Source organism: Apteryx mantelli, chromosome 11 (assembly GCF_036417845.1).
Source record: "Apteryx mantelli isolate bAptMan1 chromosome 11, bAptMan1.hap1, whole genome shotgun sequence".
Taxonomy (NCBI): domain Eukaryota; kingdom Metazoa; phylum Chordata; class Aves; order Apterygiformes; family Apterygidae; genus Apteryx; species Apteryx mantelli.
The window spans coordinates 10,174,591-10,187,770 of NC_089988.1; the positions used below are offsets into that span (position 1 = coordinate 10,174,591).

At 53.8% G+C, this 13,180-nt stretch overlaps 1 protein-coding gene across 1 annotated transcript; it reads left to right on the forward strand.

Moving 5' to 3' along the window:
• Nucleotides 1–7,391: 7,391 nt before the first annotated feature.
• Nucleotides 7,392–8,303, forward strand: LOC136993119 (olfactory receptor 14J1-like; the record flags this gene model as incomplete). Its single annotated transcript, XM_067303132.1, has 1 exon — nucleotides 7,392–8,303. A coding segment is annotated over exon 1 (912 nt), but the record flags the coding sequence as incomplete, so codon positions are not given.
• Nucleotides 8,304–13,180: the final 4,877 nt, after the last annotated feature.

The window sequence follows — 13,180 nt, forward strand, 5'->3', positions numbered from 1 at the left end:
GGCCCTGCTGCCTGTCAGGAAACCTTTTGCCCTGTTGTTCTCAGGCCATTCTCTGTGCTGGCCTTGGTGTCCTGGGCTGTGGGACTAGATCAAACCAGCCCCCTCTCTGCCCTCGGCTGCTCTGTCTCATGCTTGACTCCGTGTGGTGCTTTCCTGGCCTGGGGCAGAGATGAACAAAGAGGCAGGAGCAGGCTAGAGAGTGAGGGAGAGGCCGTGTCCCCGGGCTGTCCCTTTCTGTTATCCTCTCCTGCGAGGGGGCCCTGATGGAGTCTTAGGGAAATCCAGAATGTTCTCTCCAGAGGCACAGGGAGACAGAGGCCAGGGAAGCTTGCCCTGCTGCTGCCGACAATCCTCATTCTCCTGGCTGCCTTCCCAGCAGCTTGTCGCCAGCTCTGACCTCCAGCCGGGCTGGGCAACACTTGTGCCTGGAGAGGGTGAGGCCTCACAATGGCAAACCCTCTTCTCATGCCCACTTCCTGGAGTCATTGCTGAGGCCTCCCCTCCTCTCCTCCCTGCCCACAGGAAGACAGCCCCGTGCGAGAGCTCTCCATCCTCCTCTGCAAAGACCTGATGGAGATTGTGGTGGGGAAGAACAAACGGTGCATGAAGCAGCAAGTGCAGAGGAGCCTGGTCCCACTCTTCCTCCACATGAGTGACCAGATGCAAGGAGTGGCCCAGGTATGGACCAGGGATTTGGGAAAGCAATGGTGACATCCCTTGGGTGGGCCAGAGCGTCAGGGCAAGGGCTGTTGACAAGTGTCCCTTTGAATGCATGTCAGCATGAGGTCCAACTTCCTGAGTCCCCAAGGACAAGGCAGAGCTGCCTCTGCCTTCAGCGAGGGACAGACCCAAGCTGCATCTCCTCATTCCGGGCTGGGAATGGCTTGGGGCCTTGCCAAGATGAGGGGGACACAGGGTGTCCTGCCCCAGCTGTGGTGGCATCTCCTGGTCTCTGCTGCTCTGCAGGCCTCTCAGGAAACCCACACTCTGTCCTCTGCTCCCTCTGAACCTCAGTACCACACAGCTTCTAGCTGACAGTCATGAACAGGAAGGAAGAGGAGGCCAATCCTGCGAGGAGGGACAGGCCTGGCCTTCTGAGGAGGCTCGGTACCAGCCCCCTGGCTTTGTGCTGTCTCCAGCTGCTGAGGGAGAGGAGCAGAGCAGAGCAGTACCTGCACCAGAGCCTGCCGTACTTGGAGAACCCTGAAGCATCATTGCTGGAGGCAGCTGTGAGGTTCATGGGTCAGCCACAACCCCGGTCGCATCCCTGCCCACACAGATGGGCTGACAGGAGGTTCTTCAGTCCCTCACACCACCTCTGGATCCTGCACCCTGGGGACTGTGCTTGGCCTCATAGGCAAGCTCAGGAAGTGTGGGCTAGATGAGCAGACAGTGAGGTGGATTGAGAACTGGCTGAATGGCAGAGCTCAGAGAGTTGTGCTCAGTGGCAGAGAGTCTAGTTGGAGGCCTGTAGCTAGCGGTGTCCCCCAAGGGTCAGTCCTGGGTCCAGTCTTGTTCAACTTCTTCATCAGTGACCTGGATGAAGGCACAGAGTGCACCCTCAGCAAGTTTGCTGAGGATACAAAACTGGGAGGAGTGGCGGATACACCAGAGGGCTGTGCTGCCATTCAGAGAGACCTGGACAGGCTGGAGAGGTGGGCGGAGAGGAACCTCATGAAGTTCAACAAAGGCAAGTGCAGGGTCCTGCACCTGGGGAGGAATAACCCCATGCAGCAGGACAGGTTGGGGGTTGACCTGCTGGAAAGCAGCTCTGCTGAGAAGGACCTCAGGTTCCTAGTAGACACCAAGTTAAGCATGAGACGGCAGTGTGCCCTTGTGGCCAAGGCAGCCAATGGTATCCTGGGGTGCATTAGGAAGGGTGTTGCCAGCAGGTCGAGGGAGATGATCCTACCCCTCTACTCAGCCCTAGTGAGGCCACATCTGGAGTACTGTGTCCAGTTCTGGGCTCCCCAGTACAAGAGAGACATGGAACTACTGGAGGGAGTCCAGCAGAGGGCTACGAAGATGATTAGGGGACTGGAACATCTCTCTTATGAGGAAAGACTGAGAGAGCTGGACCTGTTCAGCCTGGAGAAGAGAAGACTGAGAGGAGATCTTATCAATGTATACAAATAACTGAAGGGAGGGTGCCGAGAGGATGGAGCTGGACTCTTTTCAGTGGTGCCCAGCGACAGGACGCGAGGCAACAGGCACAAACTGAAACTCAGGAAGTTCCATCTGAATATGAGGAAAAACTTCTTTTCTGTAAGGGTGACCAAGCACATGAACAGGTTGCCCAGAGAGGCTGTGGAGTCTCCTTCTCTGGAGATATTCAAAACCCACCTGGATGTGATCCTGTGCAACGTGCTCCAGGTGACTCTGCTTGAGCAGGGGATTTGGACTAGATGAGGAGGTGCCTTTCAACCTCAACCATTCTGTGCTTCTGTGAAGGAGCAGAAGGGTCCCGAAAATTGCATCACTCCTGGAGCAGAGCAGGAACTGAGTGCAGTGCATTGATTGCTGTGAGCAAAGGAGTTGGCCAACAAGACACTGGAGACAAGAAGGTGTACCGCTATCAATCAGATGAGTTTTCCAAAGGAGGAAAAGGAAGTACAGGGGGCCTTGCATCTGTCCGTATATACATAGAAATGCCAGATGTAAGGAAGATGCAGAACAGATGCATGGACACCCATCCTGGGTACTAGTCTTTCCTTCTGCACAACAGGAAATTGTTCCCAAGAAAGAAGCAAAAGAAACCCCCCTCACCTCAGGTTCTTCCTCCAGACCAAGGGTTCCTCCCCAGCAGTCCCTTGAACAGGCCAAAGTCTGCTCCTCTGAAGTGCAGGGTCTGTATTCTGCTACTGTCCTTCCTCACTCCCCTCAGGATCTGGGACTCCACTTTCTCATGGTCACTGTAGGCAAGGCTGACACTATCCTGTCCCTGATCACTTCCTCCTTATTTGCAATTTCCAGATCCAGGAAAGCATCACCCTTATCTGCCTTGTGCATCTCCATCTGCTCACGCCTGTGCCCCAGGCTGCATTCACTTGTGTATATTTGGGCTGCAGAGCCTCAGCTGTGGCACAGAGCACAGACCGGTCATGGTGAAACATGTTCCCAAGGGCTGAGGACACTGTATGTGCAATGGCCCCACTTCAGAGCAGAGACATGCTGGCATGGATAGCAGGTGGCAATGTAAAGGTGAAAGGAGGTTCCCACTGAGAGAGCAATGTCTGCAGTGCCCAAGGCCAGGCAGAAACAGAGCTGGGCTGTGCAGAAATGGCAGGAGAGGGGTTTGCTGCCTGAACTGACTTTGTTGCATCTTGGGGCCTGAGACAGAGGTGAAGCAATCTCCAGGAAGGACAAGTGCCACTGAAACATTCCCCGGGCCTGGATGTCCTTTGATCCAACCAGCCTGTGGACATCACTAGCACAGTCCCTGTTCACATGATCTGGGGGTGAGAAGTTCTTCATGGAGAGAAGAGAAAGAAGTGTTTGAGAGTGCAGAGACTAGAGCAGAGATCTTGGCGTGATGTGCCTGCCATCTATGCAACACTGTTGGATGTAGATGGGATGGACTTTGCCTAAAGCTAAATGGTGGGATTCAGTTGTTTGGGCCCTGGTAGGAAAACTGAGTGGCCCTGGGGTGCTTTCCCAGCAACCACTCCAGAAGGACATGCCTTTCCTGTAGGTCCCCATGCTGTATTTGCTAGAGACCTGGGGTTGTGCTGGACCCTCCTGGCATCGGACATGGCCTTGCCTATGGCCTATCTTTATGTCACTGAATCTAGTGTCTGCACTGAATTGCGTTCAGTGTTTGCATTGTACAGATCTGCTTGTCTCAGCTTCAGAGTGAGTGGAGCTCTAGCTGCAGTAGGCACTAGGGTCATTTCAGATGGCCAAGGATATTCCCCAACAGGCCCCCAACTCAGGTTCTAGAAGGTTTCGGGCATCATAGTTGCTCCGTTAAAACAAGCAGACACTGGCACATGCCTTCGACCACCTCTGTCCCTTCCAATGTCACCAGGTGTTTGTGTGTGACCAGCTGACTCCCACCCTCCATCTCCAGTGATTACAACGGGAGCTTAGACAAGGAGCTCCCATGCAGACACCTCTGTTGTGCTCACTTCAGGTTTGGCAAAGGAAAACTCACCTCCTGTGTGTTTGTGGAGTTCACGGGAGGGATCTGAATCCCCCTCCAGCCCACGGGTTTCTAACCTGGCATAAGGTGCCCAGACAGACTCATCTGAATCAATACTTGAACCATGGGGAAAGGAACTCCCTTCTTGTCCGCTTCTAGGTGTCCTGCCTAGTGAAGGCATAGGAATAGGGGCTTGCAGGTGCTGACGTTTCCACCTCACATAGACAACCACTCTCTGATGAGACAAATTGCAATGCTGGAATCAGTCTTCCTTCAATAGTTAGAGGGTGACCATGAGTGACTATTTTAGTTTATTGCAGTGAACATTTCCCAGGAGGAGGGAGCACAACGGACAGAGAAATTCATGATTTCAGCTGGGCCTCTGCTCCTGAGCAGGGACAGGCTCTTCAGACTGAGGGAACTCATGGCAAGTGGGCAGCACTGCCAAGGAACAGCTGTATGCAGGAGCAGCTCCTCTGCAAAGAGCAGCAGGGCTCCGGGCACTGCCTGCTGCTGCTGACATGAGATGAGACAAGGCAGAGAGAAGTGCAAGGCGGTGTGGAGTGGGAGGAGAGAGGAGAGCTCCTTGTGGGGGAAAGCTTCACAGCCCCTGACACGGTAAGTCTTTGGCTGCAGGGCAATGCTACTGAGGTTCCTGGAAGGGTCTTCTGAACCCATCCCATCCCATCACTGATAGGACTTTTAGCTTCTCTCTCCTGCCTTCTCTAGTGCAGAGGAGGAGGAGGTGCTTCAGAGCAGGGATCGTCTCCCATACCATCTCAGGGAAGGGCATCCTACTCCCTTTTCCCAAGGAAGCTGCATGGTTGTGAAGCTGGGGTCTGCGCAGGACTGTAATTCAGAGCGCTGCCCCTATGCCCCACATTGCTGTATTCCACGGTAAGTGACTCTGCCGCCTGCAAGGGTCAGAACTCAGCCTGCCTGGGGAGCTCCCCACGGCACTGCCAGGAGAAGCTCTGGGTGGGAGGAGCGACCTCTGTCAGGGCAGGTTCCTTCTCCCACTGACAGGGTGTTGCATGGGTCAGGGCTGCTCATAGCGCTAGCTCATACACAGGACGTTTCCGAAGGGGCTTTTCAAAAGGAAAGTGAAGGCAGGGATTTCCTGAAAGAGAAGCCAATTTCCTGACATGGTGCTTTGTATTTCCTACCACCTGGCAAGGGGAAAACGGAAAGGGAGCTGTCAGGCTTGGACAACAGACTGAGACTCATGAACAGTTTCCAGGAGCAGCCAACGTGTCTGCTAGGAACTTCTGAAAGTTCCTTCCTCCTTCCTTAGACCCCTTAGTCTATAGACAGCACCAGCTTCCCCTTTGCTGGCCTCCTCAGGGTTTATGTGACCTGCTCCTTAGCACCTGCAACCATGGGGATGGCCCTGGGCAGTGCCCTGCTACTGGGAGGTTTCTGCAGGGGAGACCTGAGCTCCCTGAGGGAGGTGTCAGCACTGCAGGGCCTGACCATGACTTGCTCAACTCCATCCCCCCATAATGTTTCTGTTTGCACTTCCCTCTCACTGCCTGCCCATCTCCGCTGCCTGGAGCTGTCCCTGCTGGCAGCTCTTTCTCTGTCCCAGTGTCTTTTCCTGGTCGGTGCTCACAGACCCCCTCCCACCCTCTGTGTGCTCATTCCTGCCCTCCACAAACCTCCCACAGGCAGGGCCCTGTCCAGGGGCATCTCTGTGCTTGCAGGTTCTAAGGAGGAGGTCAGGCAAACCCTCCCGAGGCCAAGAAGGTGATGGTGGTGCTGTCTGTAGGCTGAGGTGAGGATGAAGGGACTTGCTGAGGTTTCTCTCAGACCTTTCAGGGGTGTTCAGCTGCAGTTAAGACACCGGCCCTGTGTGTCCTGCATGGTGTTCCCTTCCTGGCAGTGAGAAGCCCCAATCCCCTTCCAACCTGTGAGGCTCCTGGCAATGCATTTCATGAGGTTGGGGAATGAGCTGACTCTCCTTTTAGTAGAGTCCATCTTTAGGACCCTTGACTGCTTCTTGGGGCTGTGCTGTCAAGCTGCAAGCTGCCCTCCAGAAAAGCACAGCTTCCCTGGAGCATTTCTGTAAGATCTGAGAGTCCCTGGTCTGGTCATGTGAGTCAGAAACCTTGTCACACTCTTCATCACTCTCTCCATGTCGGGGCTGAGAGCGAAGAATTTGGAAATCTTCACTGTGACACTGAACTCCTCCGCTCCCAGCTCAGTCCAGTTTCTTTCTTAGAGGAATTTGTGTGTGTGGTTGTCCTTCATCTGAGTGAGGTGCAAGTGCAGGGCAGTGAGGGGCAAGACTCATGGACAGACCAGGTCCCGTGACCCTATACAAAGTCACAGAGGGTTTTTTGCTCTTTGGGTGCACAAGGGCACATGCTTAGAGCAGCTAAAATGCCAGTTTTCCACCGCCTCAGAGAATGCTCCCACTGGGAGATGGAGGCATCTAAAATACAAGCATACATATATGTGTGTGTGTGTGTGTGTGTGTGTGTGTGTGTGTGTGTGTGTATGTATGTATGTATATCCTCAGACTCCTCCAGTGATCATTTTGCAGAGAAAAATGGGTTTCCAAATGTTGAACAGCCCTTCCACATACACAGTGGACATAATCTGCTGCAGGATGTGTGCATCAGAGATAGTCACCTCCCTTTCTCTCTGCAGTGCCTGCAGGAAGGGTGCACATGGCAAATGGGCGTGACGGCAGGGTCTATCTCATTGGGACAGAGACATCTGGAAAGGGTCAGGTCACCCCCTGCCTTCACTCGACTGTTTCTCTGCCTTGCTGGAGTGGCAGCTGGTGTGACTGATTCAGATACAGGCATCTCTGTTCAAGAGGGCAAGGCTGGGGGAGATGAATCCTTCACAAGGGTCTTCTCTTTCAGACATAGCCGTATTCAGCTCTCATCATGGCAAACAGAGAAACTTCCCACTGGTACCTGGACCAAGTCCCCTACCCCCAGCTCCCAGCTCCCATCCCCAGGTATCCCACCACATAGCGGGGTCAGTTTGACACCTCCATTTACACCCCCAAGCAGAACAGGACTGACTCCTCTGGAGCCAATGGGCAGAGGCCCCTGCTCCGCATGGCACCCTCAGCCAGTGTAAAGAGAGCTGCAGAAAGGGAGCTGAGGGAAGGTAAAGGGCAGAGGAAAGGTGGGGATTTCTATGAGACACAGAGTGGGTTTGGCTCAGAGAAGCCTGCTCTAACTTGCCACTGTCTTTTCCTCCTTGGACAGTCCACAAAGCCACGAGGAAGCAAATGTCCAACAGCAGCTCCTCCAATGAGTTCCTCCTCCTGGCATTTGCGGACACACGGGAGCTGCAGCTCTTGCACTTCTCGCTCTTCCTGGGCATCTACCTGGCTGCCCTCCTGGGCAATGGCCTCATCATCACAGCTATAGCCTGCGACCACCACCTCCACACCTCCATGTACTTTTTCCTCCTCAACCTCTCTGTTCTGGACCTTGCCACCATCTCCACTACAGTCCCCAAATCCATGGCCAATTCTCTGTGGGACACCAGGGCCATTTCCTACTTGGGATGTGCTGCCCAGGTCTTTTTCTTCTTTTTTTTATTTGCATCAGAGTTTTATCTCCTCACTGTCATGGCCTATGACCGCTACGTTGCCATCTGCAGACCCCTGCACTATGGGACCCTCATGAGCAACAGAGCTTGTGTCAGAATGGCAGCAGCTGCCTGGGCCAGTGCATTTCTCAGTGCTCTCCTGCACACTGCTAATACGTTTTCGATACCACTGTGCCAAGGCAATGTGGTGGACCAGTTCTTCTGTGAAATCCCCCAGATCCTCAAGCTCTCCTGCTCAGACTCCTACCTCAGGGAAGCCAGGCTTATTGTGGTTACTAGCTGTTTATCTCTGGGGTGTTTCATTTTCATTGTGCTGTCCTATGTGCAGATCTTCACTGCTGTGCTGAGGATCCCCTCTCAGCAGGGACGACACAAAGCCTTTTCCATGTGCCTCCCTCACCTGGCTGTGGTCTCCCTCTTTCTCAGCACTTTAATGTATGCCGTACTGAAGCCCCCCTCTGTTTCCTCACCTGCTCTGGATCTGGCACTCGCTGTTCTGTACTCGGTGGTGCCTCCAACTCTGAACCCCCTCATCTACAGCATGAGGAACAAGGAGCTCAAAGATGCCCTGAGGAAAGTGATTTCATGGACATTTTGCAGCACTGGTAACATTGCCATTGTTCTCCACAAATGACTCCCACTGTGTCCTGTACCAAGACTGAGCTTTTTTTGTTCACTTTATTTTTATCGTTACTATTATTACTGTTGTTATTATTATTTGTCACCATGTTGGTACACAAATGCTTGGATTCATTCAACCTTTACTGAGACTGCTCTGTCTCACCTGGTGCCCATATAAGGTTTTGTCCAACACTGGGTCAGAGCTGACTCCCTCACAGTATCTCTGTAATAAAGTCGGTTCTTGCAGGTGCAGTGCCTGAAGGCTGGGCTCTTCCTCCAAAGCTGCTGTCCCTTATGTCATGTCCCCAGCACATTTTCTTGAAACAATCTCGCCCACCCTGCATGCTCGTCCTTACCCCAAAAGTCACCCCCAGACAAGGCTCCATGCCCAGCCAGAGGACTGGATGTCCAGCTGTGATCCCTGGGAGGATGAGGCCTCTGCTGGGTCCTCTGCAGAGCTGGCAGGGAGCATGCAGAAGAGGTCCTGGGGCCGTTTACTGGGCCTGTAGACCATCCTCCTCCCATGGAGGCCCTCAAGCAGGGTGATTCAGGGAAAGATCCAGCCCAGCTTGTTGCTGCATGAACAGAGAGGAGAAACTGCCCCAGTAAACTCCTCACACACCCAGCCTCTCACACCAGCTATTTCCAGCACTGGCTGTTCTCCATGGTCCCGGTGAGGGGTGATCTTGGAATGTGACCAACTCCATCTGCCTGCTGGCCTCAGCACCTGTATGGGGGAAATGGCCAGCCCTGCCTGGCCTCTCTGCGGGCTCAGACCTCATCAGACCCTGGAGCATGGCCTTCTGCTAACCCAGAGGGGACAGGATCAGGGCTGGGCAGGGACTGGGGACTGGTGGAAGGCTGCCAGGCAGGAGGGCCGAGGGGGATGGGGCACCAAGGGCTGTCATGGGGACCATGATGGTGGGATATTTCCCCACTCTCGAATGCACCCTGTCCTGTGCCGTGCCTGCAGAGTGGGGCCGTGGGGACACGTGCAGGGCAGCAGGGCTGGGTCAGTGGAGGGATGAGGCACAGATGGGAACCACAACACTCCAGAAGCTCCCAGCTGTCATGGAGGGGACTCGCTGCTGCTAGCAGGGTTGGGGGTTTCTCAAGGGCTAGAGCCACCAGCACCACCTGCCAGGACTCCCAGACCCAGCACAGATGGTCAGTGCCCAGCAATGCAGCTCGCAGTACCCCCCATCCTGTGTCACCATCCTCTCTCAGGAGCACTGCTGGGTGCATCACTCCCTGCGAGGGTGTGGAGAGGAGCTGTTGGTGGTCTCCTCTTCACATGCCTACTGTTCCCAGCTCTGCCCTGGTGTCAGACCATAGGCTCTGTCCTGGGTCATGTTAGGTCTCCATACGTTCTCATCTGAGACATGCAGGGACCTGCAGTGCATAGGTCTGCTTGGAGCTGGCCGCCACAGCCCGCCTGTGTGCTCCCAGCAGACCCCAGCAAGGCTGTGCTTGGAGGTGAGGCTGTGATCATCCTGAGTCAAAGTTGGTGGGATGGTCTGTCTGGGGGCCAAGGGGAGGAAAGGACAAGAGACAACAAGGAGTAGATGCGGTAAGGGAAATTCCAAAAGAGTTTAGCGAAAAAATAAAGAAAAAACCATGGTAGTTGAGCAGCACTGGGGCAGGGGAGAGGAAATCTTTAAAAACTCTCCTGGAGAAAGCACCTACCAGCCTGATCTAACTGTCAAGTTAGCCCAGCTCAGAGCAGATCGTGGTCCTGGAGATCTCTGGTGCTCCCTCCCAACCCAAGTCCTCTAGGAGGAAGGGGCTGGAAAGTGGAGTCCTGGGCAGGGGACACTGTTGTGGGGTTGAGGCCTTGCTGCCATTTGGACTGCCTGGTCAAGCCTGTCCTCAGAGTCACACAGTGAGTGAGTTCATCCTCAAAAGGAGTCTCTGCTCCATGGACAACAGGAGTCAAACCAGAGAAGTTCTCAGGAACACACCAGGCATTCAGCCCCTTCAACTGCTGAGGTGTCCCCAGACCGGTGCTTTGCATCCTGGGTCTTAAGGGCTGAGAAATCTTTAGAGCCAGAGCAGATCGAAGTCATCCATCCTGGACTCACAGGTTGCAGGGCATCAGCAGGGCTGTCCTAGCTGCAGGGAGGGAATCAGTGCCCAGGGCATGAGCAGATCCCCTCTGCCCTCCCCTCTCTCTTCACACCCTGGAACAAGGACTGTGTTTCCCGTGTTGGCCCTCCCTGCTGGGCTGTATTCCCAGCTGGAGGGGACACAGGCTTCACCCTGGGGAAATGCAGGAGAGCCCAGTCTCATCTAGAGGAGCAGGGTCCCACCACACCTGCTGGGTGGCCAGGGCTGCAGGCTGCAGACCCCACTCTGTTCCCCGCAGACCTCCTGGCTGGGGCTGGAGGGTGCCCAGCAACAAGGCAGGCATGCCTGGGGGTCGGGTGCCATTGGGGTGGTGGCCTTTGGACCAGCCACTGTCTGTAAGGGACTCAGGAGCTTCTCCACCTCCATGTTAGTGGCAAAGTTTGTTTCCCAGCTTCTTCTCTGTGGAGAGCTGAGGATTTCATTCTCGGGAGAAGGCGAAAGGGAAACCCTTTTGTCCATGGGACTGGTATCACCCCATCAACCCTCTACTGCCTTCTCCTTCTCTATCACCCCCAGAAGTCCTTTGGCAGAGGCATTTTTTGGTTTCTAACCCTATATCTGACCCTGCTTTGAGCAGCTGGTTGCACTAAAGGCCTCCTGTGGTCCCTTCAACCTGAATTATCCTGAACGCCTATGATCTCAGGCCCAATTTCAAGCACAGAGCAAATGTCTCTGGGTCAGGAGTCCTTTGTGCTTTATGTGACCACCAGAAAGAAGGCAGGTGAACATCTCTTCCTCCCTGTTGACTGTAAGGGCAGCCTGGGAGGCACTGCCTCAGGCATATCTACATTACAATGGAAATTCTTTGCATCCACCTTTAACCACCTGAAAGGCCATTGCCTGGATCCCCTCAGTGGTAAGGGAGGAGAGCAAGCTTTTTTGCAGTGTGATTTCTCTACCTCTGTAGTTTGTGCCTCTAAGTAGATGGTGCCATCCTCCCCTTGGTTTCTTGCCTGAAGCTCAGCCTGGATGGGATGAGAATGTGGAGGTTGTCTGTCACTGCAGTGACTGTGAGATGGTGGAGAAGTAAGAGGAAAAACAGAATGACCGCCGAGACTTCAGGAGAGAGGATTTCATCTTGTTTGGGATGGAGTTAGGCAAGTCAAACCTCAGCTGGAGCTGGAGCTGGAGCTGGAGCTTGAACTAGGAAGGGATGGGAGGGTAACCTGAAGGACTTCTGCAAGGATGTCAGCAGCACAAGGCAGCGACACAAGGAAAATGTTTTCTCCCTGCTCAGTGGGGCAGGGGACATAGTGACAAAGAGAGGGGAAAGGCAGAGGAGCTCATTGCCTCTTTTCCCTTGTCTTTTCCTGGTCTTGTCTACTGCCAGGCCTCCCAGGCCCCCAAGTCCTTTGGCAGCACCTGTGTTAGCAAAGCCTCACCCATGGTAGAGGACCATGCAGCTGGGGAGGATTTTTGCCCAGTGGGCACACACAAGTCCATGGGACCATACAGGAAGCACCCCAGGGTGCAGGGAGAGGTGGCTGGAGTCACTGCAACGCTGTTCCCAATTGTCTATGAAATGTCATGGTAATCAGGGAGGTTCCTGATGTCTGGGAAAAGGCAGACATCGCAGTCATTTTCCAGAAGGGCAAGAGGGAGGATCTGGGGAATGACAGGCTGGTCCTCTTCATCTCAGTCCCTGGGAAGGTGATGGAGCAAATCCTCCTGGAAACCATCTCCAAGCATAGAAAGGAGAAGGCCTGGAAGAGGCATCATGGGTTGACCAAGGGGAAATGGAAACCATGCCTGACCAATCTGATTGCCTTCTACCATAAGATGAATGCCTGTGTGCACAATGAAAAGGGAGTTTTGCAAGATGTTTTACAGACTCCTTTAAAATGTCATGGTAACACGGATATGTTGAGACTTGTGCAAATTTGGCCATCGAGAAGTAGTGCATTTCCTTGAAGCTGATCACCCTGCTTTCCTCACCAGTTGAGAGAGCTCAACACCTCAGAGTGCAACATGCTCTGCTCAAAGAGTGAGGGGTGGCATGGACAGCCATGGGCAGGAGGTGGTTTTCTGAGCTGTTGGGGCTCTGTGTGAGACACAAAAATATCTTTTTTAATGGTGTAGGCCTGATTATAGCAGAAATGTTTAGAAAATGACATTAAAAACGAAGAACGAAAGGAATTAAGAAAAAGACTATCTTGACTATCTATGATGGAATGACTGGCTGGGTAGATGAGGGGAGAGCAGTGGATGTTGTCTACCTAGACTTCAGCAAGGCTTTTGACGCTGTCTCCCATAGCATCCTCATAGGGAAGCTCAGGAAGTGTGGGTTAGATGAGTGGCCAGTGAGGTGGATTGAGAACTGGCTGAATGGCAGAGCTCAGAGAGTTGTGCTCAGTGGCACAGAGTCTAGTTGGAGGCCTGTAGCTAGCGGTGTCCCCCAGGGGTCAGTCCTGGGTCCAGTCTTGTTCAACTTCTTCATCAATGACCTGGATGAAGGCACAGAGTGCACACTCAGCAAGTTTGCTGACGATACAAAACTGGGAGGAGTGGCTGATACACCAGAGGGCTGTGCTGCCATTCAAAGAGACTTGGACAGGCTGGAGAGGTGGGCAGAGAGGAACCTCATGAAGTTCAACAAAGGCAAGTGCAGGGTCCTGCATCTAGGGAGGAATAACCCCATGCGGTAGTACAGGTTGGGGGTTGACCTGCTGGAAAGCAGCTCTGCGGAGAAGCACCTGGGAGTGCTGGTGGACACCA